At 42.0% G+C, this 19,770-nt stretch overlaps 1 protein-coding gene across 2 annotated transcripts; it reads right to left on the bottom strand.

Annotated features, from left to right (window-relative positions):
* Positions 1–3,639: 3,639 nt before the first annotated feature.
* On the bottom strand, positions 3,640–19,668 carry Paics (phosphoribosylaminoimidazole carboxylase and phosphoribosylaminoimidazolesuccinocarboxamide synthase). Of its 2 annotated transcripts, none has more exons than XM_055629209.1 (10): positions 19,599–19,668; positions 19,175–19,242; positions 14,207–14,404; positions 11,736–11,914; positions 10,387–10,566; positions 10,177–10,290; positions 9,496–9,579; positions 7,164–7,344; positions 5,164–5,322; positions 3,640–4,896 (listed from the first exon to the last, which is right to left on the bottom strand). In XM_055629209.1, the coding sequence occupies exons 2-10, from the start codon at positions 19,188–19,190 to the stop codon at positions 4,730–4,732; spliced, it is 1,278 nt and encodes a 425-aa protein (XP_055485184.1). In that variant the 5' UTR covers positions 19,191–19,242; positions 19,599–19,668; the 3' UTR covers positions 3,640–4,729. The 2 variants fall into 2 exon arrangements, with proteins under 2 accessions (XP_055485184.1, XP_055485183.1); XM_055629208.1 differs by lacking the exon at positions 19,599–19,668 and adding an exon at positions 19,500–19,598.
* Positions 19,669–19,770: the final 102 nt, after the last annotated feature.

The following is a 19,770-nucleotide window of genomic DNA, read 5'->3' on the forward strand; positions in this document are numbered from 1 at the left end:
GGCAGAAATTCAACCTTATTAATTTTTACATCCCAGAACCTTGCACACGCTGTGGGTTGCAGCTGTGGGCTGACTCCAAGGAAAGAGAAGCAATGGCGAGTGCACATGAGGACTTATAATGGACTAGTCTGACAGCTAGAAGCTGAGAAACCCTACAACCTGCTGTCTGCAAGCTACAAAATGGTGACAAGAGTACTCGGCCAAATATGATGAGCCTGAGCCAGGAAGGGAAGGAGACAGATTTCCTAACTCAAATTCACACTTCCTTTTCTAGTTTGTCTTTCAACAGATTTCACTCAGTCTATATTCAACACCATCTACTTCCACACAGAAATAGTCTTAGCCACCTGGGCATCTCTTAGCCTAGTCAAGCTATTAACATTAGTCATTATGTGGGTACTCAAAAGCTGGTTTGTATGAACTTGGCCAATTAGGATCCTCAAGAAGCTTCCACAGAACTATTTTAGAGCAACAATCCCATGAGACAAGTGCTATTTAGTCCCGTAACTTCCTGAACTCCTGACCTTCCATATTTGGGGACTACTGGTTAACCTGTTCTACAGATTCCCGTTCTAAATAAATGCTCCACTGCTCATAGTCAAGGTGGTTTTCGTTTGTAATAATATACACATTTGTCAGGACATGATATATATATTAACTCATATGGTTTTAAATATTTATTGAAGCAACAGAAATTCCAAGTATATTTACAACAAAATTTAAAAACTAGGGCTGGGGATGTAGTTGGCAGAGTGTTTGCCCAACATCCACAAAAGACTGGCTCCAATCTTCAGCACGACATAAACAAGTTAGTGTTAAGGGGCTCAAGAGGTTCCTTGTTCAAGGACACACGCACATACCCACAGACATATACGTTTAAAGTTTCAGATTAGCCTCAGCTATAGATCAAGTGTGGGGCAAACATATTGTCTCAATAAGAAAACCATTCTATGTGCATACTTAAAAAAATGTTCATGTGCCAGGCAGTGGTGATGCATGCCTTTAACCCCAGCACTCAGGAGGCAGGAGTAGGGGTTCTAGTACAGCCAGCCCCCCATCCCCCGCCTCAAAAAACAAAAACTTTCATCTATACACATTACTGATTAGACTGCATTTCAAGGAACTAATGGGGGCTACAGAAACTGCTCAGTGGCTTAAGAACATACATTGTTCTTTCAGAGTTTGGTTCTCAACACCCATATTAGGCAGTAACTCTAGTTCCAGGAAAATTGGACACCTCTAGTTTCTGAGGACACTGACGTGCATACATGTTTAAAAAATGGTAAAATTGAGGACCATAGTTAATGGATGACCCTATTAACCAGTCTATCCATGATTAAAATTTTTGATGTGCCATAGTTAGGTAGGGTCTTCCATAAGCTGTGCCTATTCAAGGAACAGTAATCCTGTCTAGATGTTAAAAATCTCAAGTCCCTTTAATGTTAAAAACTGGCATTAAGAAACTGTAACTCAGGCTAGCGAGATGGCTCCACTGTTAAGTCCAGAATTCAATTCTCAGCAACCACATGGTAGCTCATGAACACCTATCTATAAAGAGATCTGATGCCCTCTTCTGGCATGTAAGTGTACAACACAGGCAGAACATTTAAAAAAATAAAACAACACAAAAACAAAGTAACATTCTCTAACCTCTAGTAGATATCTAAGCATAGTTGATTCAGACTGAGTGGTTAATCTTCACTGTCAAGTGGACAGGTCTTAAAACCCCTGTAAAAACACACTGTTGGATGTGTTGATGAGGGTGTTTCCAGGACAGCTTAACTCAGCAAGTGTAACTCATCTTGGATGCAGGTGGCACCACCCCATGGGCTAGGGCCCTGGTCAGAGTGGAAAGTGGAAACTGAAGGGAGCACCAGCATCCATTCATCTTCCTGCTTTCTGATCCGGGACTCCTGCCAGCATGCCTCTTCCATCTGAGCCAAAAGTAATGTGAGCCTTAAGTAACGTGAAAAGTAACTAATACAGCATGGGGGAACAACATATTTCTCTAGCGTCTATACTCCAGCAGAGAGAAATGTTACCTCCCATGGTTATGTGGTTTCATGGCAATGGAAGATGAACCCCAAGTAACATTTTAATTTTTTTTAGGGAGAAAGATTATCCTTGAAAAAGAGTGATTCCTCCTGCTTGGGCCTTGTGTGTACATGCTGGAGAAGTCCTCTACAAACTACTAGGCTGTATCCCCAGCACTTTTCCCTTAAAACAGGGTGTCACATGACCCAGGCTGGCCTTGAACTTGTAAGCCTCTTGAGTAGCTGAGATCACTTTCGTTCATAGGCCTTGCTCACACCAGTGACTTTTAGAAAGGCTTTCAAAGTAGACAAGGAATGTATAAAATCAAGTGGTAAATTCTTTTTATGGATTTTTTTTCAAGACAGGGTTTGTCTAGTCCTAGCTAGCCTAAAATTCAGTGATCCACCTGTCTCTGCTTTCAGAGAGCAGGGATTTAAAAAAGCATGCAACAATACACACAACAGGCCCAGTCTACACATTTTTTTTCTATAAAAAGAGCCAGACATTATGCGAGTCTACACTGCAAAAAAGAGGAGTTTGCATTAGTCTAATGGCAACCAAATGCTTAATTGAGAATGGGGGCCAAGCTACAGCTGCACAGTGGTTGTAATAATGGTGCCCATGGGACAGATAGGCAGAAACAAGTGGTTGGACTTAAGTCTGGCATACAGAGCTAGGAGCCAGACATCCTAGTTTTAGCTTAAAAGTGTTAAGATCACCTGATACTGTTTAGAATTTCAAAGTAGAAGGCACAAATACCTAAGAAAAGATCAGTATATCTGAACTACCTGAAGGAGGGGTTAGCTAGGTTAAACCCAACAGGGTCCAGGCAAATAAATGATAAGAGCATCTGAAAAAGTCAAAGGTGAGGAGTACAGACTGGTGTGGGTTTGTCACCATTTCATTTGTGGCAGCTTTTTCATCCTGGAGGGCCATAAATCCTTTTAGAGCAAACCTAAACTTCTCATAAAAACAAACATGTAAATTTGCATGCCAACTCATGGCTGCTCAGATTAATGTTTGGCCACTCAGAGGACAGTGTACGCATACTTCCAAATACTGAATTGTGGATTTACAATAAACTGCAATGAAGATTTAACAAGAAAAAAATTACAATGAAATAATACTGTGTTCACTTATACAACTCTGCCCTTCCTAGATTTTGTGTATTTACAGCAAACATGCTGGCATGGTAGTTGGCACTGAATAGTAAATATGTTCAAGAGTTTTTGGAAGTCCCTAAGATGCAGGAGCCAGCAGAGCTAAAGAGAGGGAAGCAAGACACCACACCTGGCTCAGTGTTATTAGTCACTTCCCTAAAACATGTATGTGATGGAATATGGCAAAACACGGGGAAATGCTGCAACAGAATCTACAGCTAAGCTTCAAGAAACACAAATTTGACTATCAGTAACGTCTGCTCCTACAGAAGCAAATGTGGGCCACTGTCCAGATACACACTAGCAAAAACCACCAGCCCCACCCCACTATGATTACAGACTGGAATCCGAATTTCTGAAAACAGTGGTAGGATGGTAACTGCAGGTGTGGCTAAAAATGTATAACCAGAAAGTCAAAGTTTACAACCCACAGAAACACCAGCAATACTAGTTAAACAAACAGTATTTATAGGATCTTTTACTGGAATGGCAAGTTGACTGCTTTTTTTCCATGTAGAATGGCCCCAATACACGATGACCTCAGGAAAGAGGTCTTTCCATCTCCTCTTTCATCTTATGTGTTTCTTCTACCCATAATCTCTATTTCTTTAAAAACAAAACAAGAAAAACAAAACCAAACACACACACACACACACACAAACAAAAACCCAGAGTTCAAGGTGTAACTCAGAGGTAGTTACTTGCCCAGCATGTACAAAGCACTAGGGTTTCCTTACCATTGTAAAAACACCCCCCCCCCCCGCCAAAGCATAAACAGTCTTTAGCTGGAGATTCATGTAGCAGAGCACTTTCTTAGATAATGACTCAGAATGCAGTCCATTCAGTGAGAATATATCATTATTACCATACACAAGCATTTTAATTTTCAACACATGAACTATAGACCAGTAAGTACTGATTTATAAAAAACTACTATTACAATTAGAAATACTCTTTTAAAAGTTTATTATTTTAAATTATTTGTGCACATGTTAGGAGGGGGTGGTAATAGTATTAGAGCAGCTGCATAAGGAAGCCATACAGGCACATGGCCTGGAACTTGCTAGTTTAAGGTGACTATGTGAGGCACTCCACTGGATGCTAAGCACCAAGCTCAGGTCCTCTGTAAGAGAGCCCTACTGGTTCTTAAACCAGACACTGCTTCAGACACATAATTCTGTACATACCCAACACTGACCACACAGAGCAGGAGATGTAATTTAGCAGTGTCATGCCAATTTGACTAACTACATTTTGTCTTTCAACACAGGGTCTCAATACATAGTTCAACTTAGTGATTCTGCTGCCTCAGCCTCTGGAGTGCTGAGGTTACAGGGACACATCACTATGTAGAGCTGAAAATATTAATAAAAAAGATTCACCGATAATTTGTCAACCCATAAACCATTTGTTTACTAGCAAATTAAATTCTTTTCTAATGTAAAATCATTTTGCTTGATTTTTTTTAAAATCTGAACTAAGATTATGTAACTTTTCTCTTAAAATCTAAATAGCCTTTTTTTGTTTTTGTTTTTTTACAAATTGCATTCTCTGATTTTCTTGTCAGCTTGCTTTAAGGATATCCAAGTGTTCAATATGCTTGCTCGAAGTTTGGCCCATACCAAATGGTTGTTTAACCCAAATATCTGAGCAGCAAACTGGGCTGATCCTTCTGGAGAAAGTATAGTTGAACAGCCGAGACCTATTGGTTCAGAAAGGAAATGATAGAAAAATGAGTAGTTAGCTTAAAAACTAAAAAAAAAAAAAAAAAAAAAAAAAGACAATAAACCCAAGTTTCTTTCTCTTAGAGATGCATACTTAAGCATGTGAATATAAAATCTGATTTAAAATTAGCATGCTGTTGCTAAAATACATAATCATGTATTAACAGATGAGGCTGGGTAAAGACATTGAGATCTTCTTCAAATTTTGGATATACACATAGTACGGAAAAATTTCAAGGTCTTACCACTGGGCAGTCGAAGAGATGACCACACATCCTGAGCACCCCAATCTGGTGTTATGGGGGGACAGCTGATAACTGGATATGCAGTATTACCAGACAGCACTGGGCCCAGACCATTGCTTCTGCCTGCCACTGCGACAAATACAGTAGGTATGCCATCCCCTAGGAAAGGTGTAAGACAGTCAGGTCCTTTGTTTTGTTGACAGTAACAACAATCCAGGAATGAACAATGCCAGACAGGTGAGATGGCTCAGTGGGTAAGAGAAACTTTGTTGCCAAGCCCGATCACCTGTTTGTTTGACCTCTGGAACCATATGATAGGAGAGGATTGACTCCTGCAATTCATACATGCATCTGTTCACACTTATACAGTAAAAACAAATGTAAAATAAAAAAAAAAAACAACTTTAAATCCTTGAGTAGTCTGCTACTCAAGTATCATAAAGATAAAGGCATATATATAAATTCAAAATGTACAATTCACCTTTTACCTAACTGGATAGTAAGCAATAACCTAGGTAGAATAGGTTTGACCATTTTTTATTTCTATTGTCATGAGGTCAGTGAGGGAATGGCAGGCTCATAGCTTCCTTCTGTTATTACTGCTTGGACTAGGCAAAAGAACTTCACCATCCAAACAGCTATTTTTCATGTTGAGTTGTCCTTAATAGGGTGCCGGTAGACTCACTCAAATAGTGATTAGAGATGTGGCTTCTTCCTGAATAATACAGTATCCAGGTGCTAGAGTACAGAGTACAACACCCACAGTTCAAGAGCTTAGCTTGAGACTAGGTTCTAGGTTCTCTCATCTCCAATATCAAAACCAACACCCAAAGTGTGCAAACAGATTTCAAACATTTTAAGAACCTCATATTTAACATAGGATCTTACTCTATAGCCCAAGCAAACATGAAATTTGTAATAATACTCGTTTTATCCTCCCAACAGTTAGGAGTACAGGTGTGATGCCTATTCCTGGTTTACTGTGGGGCTGTATTGAATCCTGGGTTTTTTGCATGCTAAATATGCATTTCTACCAACTGAGCTATATTGCATCTTCAGCCAACCTAAAATTATTTTTCTTGTTAAGAATCATTTTCATGTGAACAGATTCTAATATTTTACACCAATGTAATTCTATCATTTATTTAATGTGCTATCTCCTGAAACTACAGCTTTATTTTTCATTTGCTTCCAAGAAAGCTGACTAGGACACCAGAGAGGCCCTGTTGCTTCGGCCTAAGGCCTTGAGCAGCTGGGTCAGATCGCAGCATAAATCATGTTCAAGGCGTGTTGCTAATTAGACAGCTAGATTAGGCCACACATCCTCAGAAGTCTATTCTCCTTTCTTTCATGCTTGGAGGCCTAAAAATTCTTTTACATGTATGGGTGTTTTGCCTGCATGCATCTATGCACATGTGTCCTTGGAAGAGGGGAAGGGATTCCCCTAGGACTGGAGTTACAGATGGTTGTGGCGGCCCTCAACTGTGAGCCATTTTTCAACTATGTGTGCCTGCATGCATGCACCTGTGAATCATATGCATGCAGGTGACCAAAGAGGCCACAAGATGTCAGATGAAATGAAACTGGAATAACAGGCAGTTGTGCGATGCCCAATGTGACACTGGGAATCCAGCTGAGGAATCTCTCCAGCCCCTCCACACTTGCACTTTAAGTTCTTTCTCCTTGTTCTTTTATAGCCTTCTACAGCATCACTAGAGGTAAGTCCAATGAAAGTATACGCATGGTTTCCTTGGAAACATGGAAAGGCTCTTTTAAGCATTATTATTAAAAAACACATACACACACCTTTTAAAAAACCTTTTATGCAAATCGGAATACCTGAAATTCTCTAGCACTTTTTTTTTTTTGAGATCATGCTGCTCTGTGTAGCCTCAGCTGTCCCAAACTCAGTGATCCGCCTGCCTCTGCCTCCACAAGTGCTGGGAGTTTATGTGTGTGCCACCACCACCCAGCTTTCTCTAGCAATTTTTAAAGTTTACCTTCATACTCTGCTTTAATTCTCAAAGTCTCATCTGGTCCTTTATGGGCAGATGTTACTCGCAGTTCACATGGAATCCCGAAATTTCCACAAGCCTTCTTAATTTTCTCACAGTGACCAAGGTCAGAAGTTGAACCCATCAACACTACAACTCTGCACTGACTGTCTGACTTCAGAAGCAGCTAGAAAAGAAAAACAGGAATATGAAAGTCAAAAAAGGGGTAAATACAGTAAATGTAACAAAGTATTTTTCTTTTAATTGTGTGTTGCTGAGCCTGCATTATCTAGCTGAGAATGACCTGATACTCTTGCCTCTCTGCCTCCCAACGACCAGGATAGCTGGCTTTTCTGTTTTTCCTTAACTACGCTCTTTCCCTCCTCTCTTCCCTTCCTTCCTTTTTTGAAAGGGCCTCATGCAGCCCAGGAAGACCTGGGCCTCACAGGTAACTGAGCATGACCTTCAACTTCTCTTTCACCTGAAAGCTGGGATCATAGGCTTATGCCATCACTTTATTCTATGTAGTCCTAGGGATCAAACCTAGGGCTTCATGCTTGCTAGGCAAGTGCTTATAAACGGTGCTACTTCCCCAGCACACATTTTTTGTTTGTTTGTTTTTTGAGACAGGTCTCAGTATGTAGACCAGGATGGCCCTAACCTCAGAGCTATGCCCTATCTGCCTTCCAAATGCTAGGATTAGAAGTGCATGACACCATGCACAGCTGGTGTGTTTTTTTTTTTTTTTTTCTTTTTTTTCTGAGCAGACCAAAATTAAGCTGAGCAAAGACATTAAAAAACAAAACAAAACAACCCCCCCCCCCCCAATCCCCCTGATGGGGGAGCAGCCTTGTCAGGCCACAGAGGAAGACAATGCAGCCAATCCTGATTAGACCAAATAAGGGTCAGATGGAAGGGGAGGAGGACCTCCCCTATCAGTGGACTGGGGGAGGGACATGGGAGGAGATGAGGGAAGGGGATACAAAGTGAATAAACTGTAACATAAAAATAAAAATTAAATTAAAATAAAAAACAAAAATGAAAACCTCATCCAGGCAATGGTAGCAGAGACCTTTAATCTCAACACCATGGCGGCAGCTCTACATGGCTTCATATAGTGAGCCATCTCACACAAATAAGAACACAACACAAACCTCTCCCTTGTGTCAAACTTGGATCCTATTACCTTCTGGATCACAGGTATGTACTACCTTACCTGCCTACTAAAAGCTAAGACTTTTACCAGACAAATGATGTTACTAATTAATGAAGACGATAAGCCTCTTAATATTCAGGGAACAGTAACAAAGTGTTCTATGAGAGAGGTTTCAGCAAATTCTGTTGAACCTTCATGGCATAATCAACCAAATTAGGTTAAAGTTAGTTGGCGGCCTTGATCTCTCTATATATATTAATTGGAAATAACGGTCTAAGAAGTGATTGTAATTCATAATGAATCCCTCTCAACTCTGGTGGATTCATAGTAGTAGATACCCTAGAAATTAAAGTGACACATAGGAGTTAGAAACAGAATCTCAGGTTTCTACACCAGAACCTGGAATGGTATGATTAACTTAGCTGCTAAGAGTTCTGGTATACCAGTAAGGCAGCCTGACTGGAATCATTCCTAAAGGTCTTCCTTTTTTTTAAAAGTCACCGAATAAAAGATGCTAAATGCCCCTCACATCTTATTTTGCAACAAAGGTTTGTTTGTTTTTTTTCCCCCCAGACAGGTTCACTTAATCAGGTTCCTGGAACTTGAAACCCTTCATGTCTTAGCCTCCAGAGTAGCTGAGATGGCTGGCATGCTCTATCACACCTGGCTCCAAACATTTTTCATTTTTGCTGTGTTCATACAAACATGGAGTGCAGAGGACAACTTCATATGTTCCTCAGGCATCATCAAACCTTTCATTTTTAATTTAAGATTTTTCAATTTATTTTTGTGTGTATGTGTGTGTGCACAAATATGGAGGTCAGAGAACTTTGTGAATTTGGCCTTTTCCTTTCACCTTTATCATATGGGTTCTAGGATTGAACACGGTTATGAGATTGTGTAGCAAGTGATTTAACCTCTAAGCCATCTTGTCAGTGGCCTGGCAGCATGCTGGCTAACATGAGAGGCCTAGCGGTCCTCCAGGGCCTGATGGCCCAATCTTGGAATTATAAATTCATGCCCCATCTGGCATTTCCTTTGTTGTTTTACATGGGTGCTGGAAAATCAAAGTCATGTCTTCACACTTGCAAAGCAAGCAAGCACTTTACCAACTGCTGAGCTACTTCCTCAGTTCCAATGTCATGAAATAAAGAACACATGACAGGTTTGCTAGAGAATTACCTCCACTCGGTCTGCGACCCACTCAAAGTTTTTTTTTACCATCTGGAGTCCTTCTGGCGTTACTTCTTTGAGGTCACGATAAGACTAGAAAATAAAACAAAGTTTAGAACAGAACTTTCTCCTGCTATCTTAGAACACTTGCTTCCTTCTAGTAGAGGTTATGAGAAGTTTGTACGAGATGTATCTGAAAATGTACCTTGATGTACAAGTTTTTTTCAATGGAAAAATTCAGCCAGCAGCAAAATAAAGTTTAGCTTTCATTTAAAGTCAAATGCTTCTTTTTATTAGCAGTTACGACTCACTTGAAAATTAAAATGTGTATAGACAGGATTTTGCCAGAAGAAGTAATAAAGTCGGATGTGGCATTATTAAGGAGACTTGGTGTGGCGTCCCAGAACTGTCACTCAGTCTTCATGTGTGAAGATACTTAGTAGATAAACCTGCTTTATAGGTTAAAAGTACTTCCTACCACCATTCAAGATTTTTGTTCAATTCACTGTTTTTGGTACTGAAGGCTGAATTCAGGGCCTTGTGTGCTAAGCAAGTGTCCCGCCACTGTGCCCTATCTCCAGCAGAGAAATGATTTTTAGAAGTAAACACATCAGTAAATCAGTTTAACATCCCCTCCTCCCTCACCTATCTCGATCTTAAAAAAGATAATAAGCTCAAAGCACTGTATACCTGTTTATCTTTCTGCTGGCTTCGATCTCCTGATGGCCACAGTCTCCAGGAGTCATTATCGATAACATCAGCAAGAACAATCTCTTTGGTGGTTACATCAACACCAAATTCAATCTAGAACAGCCAAGGAAATGATTTGGAAAAGACACACCACTAAAGGCATCTGTTAATTACAACGTTTACTCTTAAATCCCCCTATTTTATCAGTACCTTCATATCCACCAGTGTACAGTTCTGGGGCAGCCAGGACTTCTCCAGGATTTCAAAAATAGCTTGTGTGGCATGACTCATGATGTCAACTTCAGTCTGGCCTATAACAAGCCCAGCAAAACAAAATTTTGCAGCAAGGAGTTGCTGCTCAGACCACTGAGGATCATTATTGGCATCATCCTGAGAATAAAACATAGCAGTATACTTAATTTTCCCCTAGAGTAGCCTATGATTCAAGTAATTATTATGTGTACTTTAAATAATTTACTTGTGTCTTTGTATGTATGTGTGCACTACATGTATGGAAATGAAGCACAAATTCTAGTTCTCTGGAAAAGTAGCAAGTGCTAAGCTACCGCCCTGGCCCTGATTTGACTACTTAAAAATAAAGAAAAAATTCAAATTATTTTTCTTCTTATGTCTGTGTGTTTTGCTGGCACATATGACCAGAAGAGGGAAGCAAATCCTCTGGAACTAGAGTTACAGATAGCTGTGAGCAGTCATGTGGGTGCTGGGAATTACACCTTGAACAACTGCTCTTAACTGCTGAGCCATCTCTCCAAGCCCCAATGTGCTTTCAATTATTCTTTTAATTTAGATGAGTCATTTATTCTAGGTAATACTTCAACTTTGTCCTCTCCCTGTAAGTTTTTATGTGTATGCCTGTTTTGCCTGCATGTATGTGCATTACACACATCTAGTTTGACAATGTAAACACTGCATTTTTAATCAGTTATCGGTATAACTTGTTATACATTATAATTAAATTTATAAAAATTCTAGCACTTGGGAGGTACACATAGGCAGATCTCTTGAGTTTGTGGCCAGTCTGATATATATAGCTAATTCCAGGACAGCTAGAGCCACACAAAAACCAACCCCGTTTCCCCAAGCCCAGGGTGGCCTTGAAATAGTAATTCTTCTATGTCCCCCTTTTCCATTAAATTTTATTTGTAAGTATTGGTGTTTTGCCTGCATGTATGACTACAGCTGTAGGCCAGAAGAGATCAGATTCTTGGAGCTACACAGTTACAAGTCACCGTGTGCGTATTGGGATCAAACCTGGGTCCCCTAGAAGAGCAAGCGGTACTCCTGACTGCTGAGCCATCTCTCTAGGCAGGAATATAAGTGTGTACCACCAGGCCAAAGTGCAAATAAATCTTTTTAAAACATTTTTTTTATTTCTATTCATTTAAATTTATTTTTATTAGTCAACCTTGTCAAAAAACACGTTTACAGATTCCCCCCGCCACATTCTTGACATTCATTTCTAGTAGGACATGTGCAGTATCAGATGTTTCAATGTTTAACCTCTGCAATTTGTAACTTTAAGTCACAAAAGGAGTTACCTTGAAGAACATCTCCACTTTTGGTGGGTTAAACTTATACCCCTCCTGTACACCAGGGTTCCTTTTGAGAAAAGATCCAGTTGCTATTCTTCGGCATACCCATTCAATTGGAATCATTTCACATTGGGGTGCAATGAAAGCAGTCTCTCCAAATTTCCTGGTAAAAGCAGTTTTGATACCTACAGATTGATCAAAAAAAGGGAAAGAATAATGAATTCTTCTTCAAAGGAAGGTAGATTTTAAATCTAAAGAACAAAGTTCTCATCCTGTACTTATTTTTCTTGCATTTTATTCTGAGTGTGGGCGTGCACAGGTGTGCCTGAGTGTCAGAGAACCCAAGCCCAGAGCCAGTTTTCTTCCTTCTGCACATGGTTTCTGGGGGTTGAACTCAGAAAGTTAGGCTTGTGTGGCAAGTGCTTTATCTGCTTAGGCAACTCAAAACACCTCTGAAAAATAAATGTCACCCTGGGATTAGAGATGGCTCAGAGGTTAATAGTACTTACTGCTTTCCTAGAGGACAGGAGGTTCACAACCCCTCGTAAACCCAGCTCCAGGAGACCCAATGCATCTATCTAGCCTTCTATGGGATCTGCACTCAAATGCACACACCCACACAGACATAAAAAGTCAACAAAACATTTTCGTATTAATTACCAAAATATCAGACAGTTTCACTTTAATATTGCATGGTGAGTAGTATGAGGCCTCAGGAGTGGAGTTCAGTGCTTTATCCATTTCAGTGTCTCCCCTCTCTACCACCACGTACCATAGCAGAAGGCACTTAAGTTATCCCTCCAGCTAATCACTCATATTCAGACTGTCTCTCCACCCCAACACTGATTATCTAGCTTTGTAGAAGGCACATGAATCATCCAGGTGGCATTAAATTACCTCTAAAGCTAACCTGAGCACAGAATTCTCATTTCTACAGTTCAGTATTATATCAATCCTTACAGACTGATCTACTTACCAATCAGAAGAGCCCTAGATTTAGAAAATTCTTTTTCTTTTAATGCTTAAATAATCCTTGGAAAAAGCATCCACCAGGAAGTATCAGTTACTCTAGGCAATAGCAAGGAAAATATGTTCTTCCATTCTCTTTGTCACTGAGAAAGCTAGGCTGATGAGCTGTTAGAATGGAAATTTTTATGTAGTGACCTTGGAAACTAACAACCTCTTTCCTAATAGTTTGAATATAGCACACTGCAGGGCTGGAGAGGTGGACCTGCAGTTAAGAGCATTTATTACTCTTACAGAGGACCTGGGTATAGGTCCCAGCATCCACATGGCAATCTACAACCACCTGTCACTCCAGTCCCGTGGGAGAGGATACCGTCTTCTGACACCAGAGGACTCACACATGCATGTGGTGCACTGACATACACTTCAGCACAGACATACAAACTTGGAAAACAAAACCTCATGAACCAACAAACAGAAAGACCCCCAATTCCCCTCCTCCATTCCAACAGACCATATATACTCTTCAGTTTTCGTATCATTTACCTTCTCCAATGGAAGAAAAGACTTCCTTCAGTTTTTCACAATGTAGACTTGTTCTAAGTTCAGGCCTGTCATTTATACCTAGAACAGCACTGGGAGGCACAGCTGCTATCTTCAAATATGCCTCGGGGTTTATATAGAGAACAGGGACTTAAAATTCTGTACTGTCTCCAATAGAACAGAGAACAACTGTGTAGCATTCCAGGGAGTCAATTCAGGTTATTATTTAGGGCTGCAGATACCGAGGAAGGCTTCTCATAGTTAAATTCTGAGGCTAGAGATGGCCTTGCATAGGAAGTTAAAACTCATGTGACTGATAAAGACTGTAGGCAACTGCTAAGTTTCTTTCTGCTAAATCCTTTTCTCTGTGGGAGGTGGTGGTTTGGAATGCTTGGTTCCCCTTGTTGGGACTCTTTGGGAGGTGCAGCCTTGTTGGATAAAGCTTGATGTTCAAAAGCCCAAGTTGTTGCCAGTTAGCCCTGTCTCCTATTTACCGCATAAACTCTCAGCTATGCTTTGCCTGTTTGCTACTACGCTCTGGCCAGGATGTCCATGGGCTCTACTCCCTGGAACTCTGTAAGCCCCAAATTAAATACTTTTCTTTATAGGCTGCCCTGTCGTGGTAATAGCAAAGTAAGACAGACAGACAGTGGGTACTATTGTGGAGCTTAAAAATAAGGCTTTGTACATGCTAAGAAGTACTGTATCACTGAGTTTTCCCCAGTTAAACACCAAGACTCCCAAACCAGTAAACTGTTATAGTGAACCTTAAAGGCTCTTGCCTTGATTTTATCATAAGCAACTTAACCTGTGAGACATTCCCAAACAGGTTAAACCAAACCCATCTCCCACAGAATGAGTCAGTTACCTCTTTTGATGTAATAAAGCACATCAGTAAGTATAACGTTTTTGCTCCAAATAATTTCTCCCCATGAAAACAATATGAAAGACACAAGGGCAGCACCCACCGGCTTCCTGTAACAACTGAAAAATACAGCTGGTGATCTTATTCGAGATTGCAGCTTTGCCTTCCAGGTGATTCTTTCTAGCTGCATTTCCTGCTGTAATCTGGTCCTTGGACTGCAGGAGGACTCTTCCTGGGTTATCTAACAACTCATACACTTCTTTTGTTTTACCCTCATAGAGCTTTCTCCCGATGTTCAGTACTGTGGAAACAAAACACAACTGTCAGATTCCAAGCTTTCCCAAATATTAAATAATCAGCTAAAACGTCCACCTCTGCATAGACAGCGATTAATATCAATATAAAAACCATTAGCACAGAATCTTATACTCTATAAAGTTTTCTCTTCATGTATCATAATTTTGTGTTCATTTAATTATAACAACTACAGAGATTAGAAAATTAAGACTTTGGCCTCGCCACTGTGCTGTGAGGGTGGCCTGGGTGGGTGGAGATGCCCTCTACCCACTCAGGCAGTTGGGAGAGCTGGCCATAGGGTCAGCAGGTAAGCTGGCCTTATCAGCTGCATCACTTGGAAAGGCAGGCTCTGGTGAGCTGGCCCTGCCATTGCCTGCTGTGGGGTGGCGATAGAACTGGCCCCAGGGTCACGAGAGTGGGCAAGCCAGACCTGAAGACAGAGGGAGCTTAGTCTGCCAGGGGTAGGGTGTGTGTGTGTGGGGGGGGGGCATCAGCTTGATGTCCTCCCCCCATTGTCCCTCACCATCTGCAGCAGTTGGCAGAACTAGCTCTGGTGGAGGAGATAAAGGTTAATTAGCTTTCAGGGTGAGAGCAGGAGATAGGTGGTGTGGCCCCTCTCCCTCACCACCGGCAGTAGTTAGGACAACTGGCCCTGAGGGGGAGAGTGCAGGGCCACTTCTCTGGCATGGTGTGGATGCAGGGGTGACGGACCTCTACTCCTACCTCCTGTAGCAGCAGTCAGAACTGCCTCTGGGGTCACTAGAACAGCCCATGCACTTCTGCCTGGGCAATAGTGGAACATACTTTGGAGGTGTGGGGGAGCCAGACAAGGGCATGAAAACAGAAGAGCTGACCCTGCCTCCTATACATGGTGGCTTTGGGTGGCCTATCCAGGAGGTGCCAGAGAGCTTGAATGCTGATCACCTCCGATGCCCACCCAGACCCAGATCCAAGTTGGAGTTGGCCTACCCCAAAAATCTATTATCCGTGGATGGTTGGGACATGTGAAAGGACTAATCCTGCTGATCTTGGGCTGCAGGATCTCCATGACACAGGGCAGCAACAGGAGGACCCAGAGGAGACCCAGTGAGGATACAGTATTGATGGTGTCACAAAAGCCAGAGAACTTGGGCCAGGCTGATGACTCACTGCAACGAACATATGCAAGTGAAGATGTGTGGACAAAGGAATATACTATGGGACACACCTGTGCAAACTATCAATCCCATGATGATTATTTATGCTTTGTTTTTTGTTGTTTATTGTGTGTGTTTTGTTTTGGGGAGAGATGGGAAGGGTAAAAGGGCAGATATAAGTGTGCAGGCAGATGAACTGGACTGGGGTACATCATGTGAAACTCAATAGGAATCAAGAAAAAGTGGAAAGGAGAAAAATGCTTTATTTCCCGTGACATTTCATGGCAGACTGAATGGAAAAATTCAGAACAATTTCTTGATTTTTAAATTAATGTGTAAGAGGTTTCTTTATTTAGTGGAGGTAGTGACTGGGTTCACAGCTCAGTGAAGGTTGCCTAACATAAAAGGTCTAGGTTGAAAGTCTAGTACCAAAGGAAAAACAAATAAATCTAAATCCTAAACCAAGACATTTTTATGTTGCTAAATTCTAAGGCTAGTTAGTCCCACACCCACCAGGAATGGAGAAACAGTAAGCTCTATTTACATTTCCATTAGACAGCCTGGAAATATTTCTCAATCCTCTGCCACCAGTACCCTCTTTACTGAGGATGTAGTAAAGAAAGCACCAGGAAATGAGTACAGAATCATTTTCTTTTTTTTTTTTTCCTGAGACAGGGTCCCACTCCATAGCCCTGGCTAGCCTAGTATGTCCTTTCTAGACATGCTAACATCTGATTCAGATTCATCTACCTCCACTGTGATTAAAGATGCACCACCAGACCAGGCCAAAGCATCTAAGTTTAATGTTAGTCACAACACATAAGGAATACCAGACTTTACATTAGGATGATTTAAACGAAATCAAAAGTAACCAACATTTAAAGGTGCAGGAACTGCTTCTCATGTTTCCAGAACACACTTATCCTCAGTACTTTTCCAGTGTCTGTGTGCCAGGGACAGCAAATGAAATCTAGTTTCTGCTTTATGGGGACCTAAGTTGTGAAGGTAATAAATAAGAAACCATAATAAAAATAATCCAAAGTAGAGACTATGGGATCCCACATTCACAGCTGGGCCACCTTACACCAGAAGTCTACAACAAAGTAAAAGCTGGATGGAGACCTGAAAAATGATCAAAATTTAACAAGGGATAACTGAAAGAGGCACAATCAAGTAGTCCAAGTGTAGAGCAGGTCAGCATGGCTAAGCACTTAGTGCTCTAGCTATGTGTGGATGGGTAGGTTAAGGAGCAACCTAGTAAGTGGAAAGAACAGCAGCAAATAAAGCAGAAGAGTTAGTCAGGAAAGTCAGTCAGTTCCATAAGGGAGACCCTATCTGGAACAAACAGAAGAAACCTGAAGAGTTGATAGGGTCACACCACCAGCTGGCACAGGAAACCCAGGTTAAGTGTCCAAGAAGAAAATCAATGGCTTCTCACTGGTTCAGTGTAAAGAGGATGCTGGAGGCAATTCTTTGTTAGATCACATTTTACTTGAGATGGAGTACAGGGAGAGTTGGTCACAGCCATGTGAACTGACCTTTGGAATGGAACAGACTGTATTTCTGGAATATTAGTTTCACAGCCTATTACCTACACACTATATGGACTCTTTCCCCCAAATTACCCAGAGATAATTTTCTTCTTATGAGAAAACCTAACTTTTGTTAGCATCCATTTGTTATCAAGCTTTCTCATGGTTTAAAATAGTAAAAAGGGCATCTTGTAAAAACTCAACACTGTTCAAAGCTAAGTTTCTACCTACTGTTCTAGAATGTACTCCTATATATATTCATCACCTAGCCTATGTGATTTTTAAATGGGTATTAAAAAAATAGAGGAGGTATGGAGCCCAGCCCCAATTCATCAATGAAACACTGCTATTATCTAAGGCTCAGAGAACATTAGTGGAAGAGAGGCTGGAAAGATTGCATATGCCAGAGGAACAGGGAGTTTGCTGGGAGATTTTGTCTCCCAATAACACCAAAAGCTACAGCCACAATGCCTCACAAGCATTATTGTTCAAATGTGAGCTGAACAAGGAAGGCACCAATGGACATGCCAAAGTGGGTAAAGAAAAAGAGCTAGCCATAGGCAACTCAGAAAAGCTACAACTAGGAGAGGTGGTCTTCCCCAACACCAATTGGTTGCCCTGTGCCAAATGGTCAGCCCTGAAAACAGAGGTACAAAGGAGTGTATATAGATATATGTATATGCATGTGATAACAGCTAATAAAGAGGCCATGAATTTTAAAGGTGAGTGGGGAAGGCTATGGAAGAGTGGATGTTGCAATTATAATCTCAAAAATTAAAAAAAAAATGTATAAGAAGCATATACTTCAAGTATAAAAATGTTAAAAATTAATAGGCGTGATTTTATGTGCCTTTAATGTCAGCAAGTGCTGGGAGTTCCAGGCCAGCCAAGGCCACACAGAGACCATGTTTCCAAATGCACACATACCAAATTCAAACCCAGAAATTAATAGGTTTGATTTCAAACATCAGACTGATGAGGTCTTAGGCTGTTTCATGGAACTGAAAGCTAAGTCTTAAAAAAAAAAAAAAAAAAAACCTTCTAGCACTGTGATGTAAAGTAAGGAAACACACAGCAACTTTTTTTTTTTTTAGTACAAAACTTTAGGAAGCATAAAAGCCACATCTTAAAGAGGCCTCTAACTTCAGTTCCAGGTAAACAGACATCCTCGTCTAGCTTTCCAAATCCAAATGGAGCATACACTCTCACAAACACACATTAATAAAAAAAAAAAAAAAAAAAAAAAAAGGAACGATGAGGGAAGATTCTAGAGATTTTTACCAGTTTAGAAGTACATGGACCCTGATCTCAGAAAAATTCTGTCCCAAAGCCCCAATTTTATGGAGCTGTATCATCTAAATTTCAGGGTGTTTTCTTTTGCTTTTCATAGGTGGGAAAGAATGTGGGGGGTGTCAACACAACTAACTTTAATTTGTGGTTCAAGACAATTTTATTAACATAAAGGGTACGATCCATTTTTCCCGAGGGTCTTACCACGCCCGGACAAAACGGTACCTGTAAATCTAAAAAGTGGTTAAAGAACCGTTTGCCTTCCGTTTTGGCACTCAAGCCCACTTGCTATCACGGATCCTTACTAACCCACACCCATAATCCCAAATTCCTGGGATTAAAAAGCAGCATTGACCTAAACAAAAAGTCTGAACCTATTTTTCACAGCACTAAACTATTAATTAACCTTCCGGCAAAGGAGAGTATTGATATATTAAGCGTAACAGAATAAACAAATTCTGCTAGCTTTTCCTGACTGTTGATCTTCTCATTACAAAGTTTCTAGGCACTTGGTTAGTTTGTGGCCTTTTCTCCTCCGGACTTCCCTTCCCACTTTGCTACTTTCTTCCCATCCCGGGGCCATTTCTGGGTATTTGCTGGGAGGAAGGCCTGGAGTGCTCAGTGCCCAACACACGTCTGTCTCCTGGAGCTCTGGACCACGTGTGCAGGCTCCGGGCCTGAGACGCAGCCGTGGGGAAGCTGGCCCGGCCCCGCGCCAGGAGGGAGGCACCCCGACCCCGGGGCCGCACGTGTCCGCGCCAGGCACGCTAGCTCTCTGCTGGAGGACCCTAGTCAGTCCGAAAGCCGGTTACTCACCCTCAGCTGTGGCCATTCTCCTAAGAGGACTAGAGGTGCAGACCGCGCGGGAAAAGAGAGGAAGCGCTCTGGAAAACAAGGGAGACCACAGAAATCTAGGGGGCGGGGAAGGGAGGTGCAAGCCACAGGCACGCCCTGTTAGCCAGGAGAGCTCTGGGCCGGCTGCGCGGGGTTCCGGCACCGCGGCCGCTAGGCTTCCCGCCGCGCAGGCGCGCTGGCGCGCCCCCTCTTCCGGGCGGCCCCGCCCCCAGCTCCCAGCAGCGAAAATTGGCGCGCAGGCGGCGGCCCCTGCTCGCCCAGGGGAGGTTTCTGAGCTGGAGCGTACCAAGTCCCGGCGGCCGGGGGAAGGCGTGCGAACAGGAGCACGCACGACTCAAACCTCCCGAGGAATAAACACGATTGCTGCGCCACTCTCACCACTTACGCCTCGAGAGCGGGAAAATAACGGAGACCTCCACGTGCCGGACAGCCGGCGCGTCTGACCTCTCCCGCGGGCTGGCCCCACCCCCTCGACTCCGTAGCTCCGCCCCCGTCCTGTGCCCTGGCTGATTGGCGGCGCGCTGGAGGCCGAGATGGCCACGCCTCCTGTGGGCGAT

Source organism: Psammomys obesus, unplaced genomic scaffold, assembly GCF_907164565.1.
Source record: "Psammomys obesus unplaced genomic scaffold, mPsaObe1.curated_primary_1811, whole genome shotgun sequence".
NCBI lineage: Eukaryota > Metazoa > Chordata > Mammalia > Rodentia > Muridae > Psammomys > Psammomys obesus.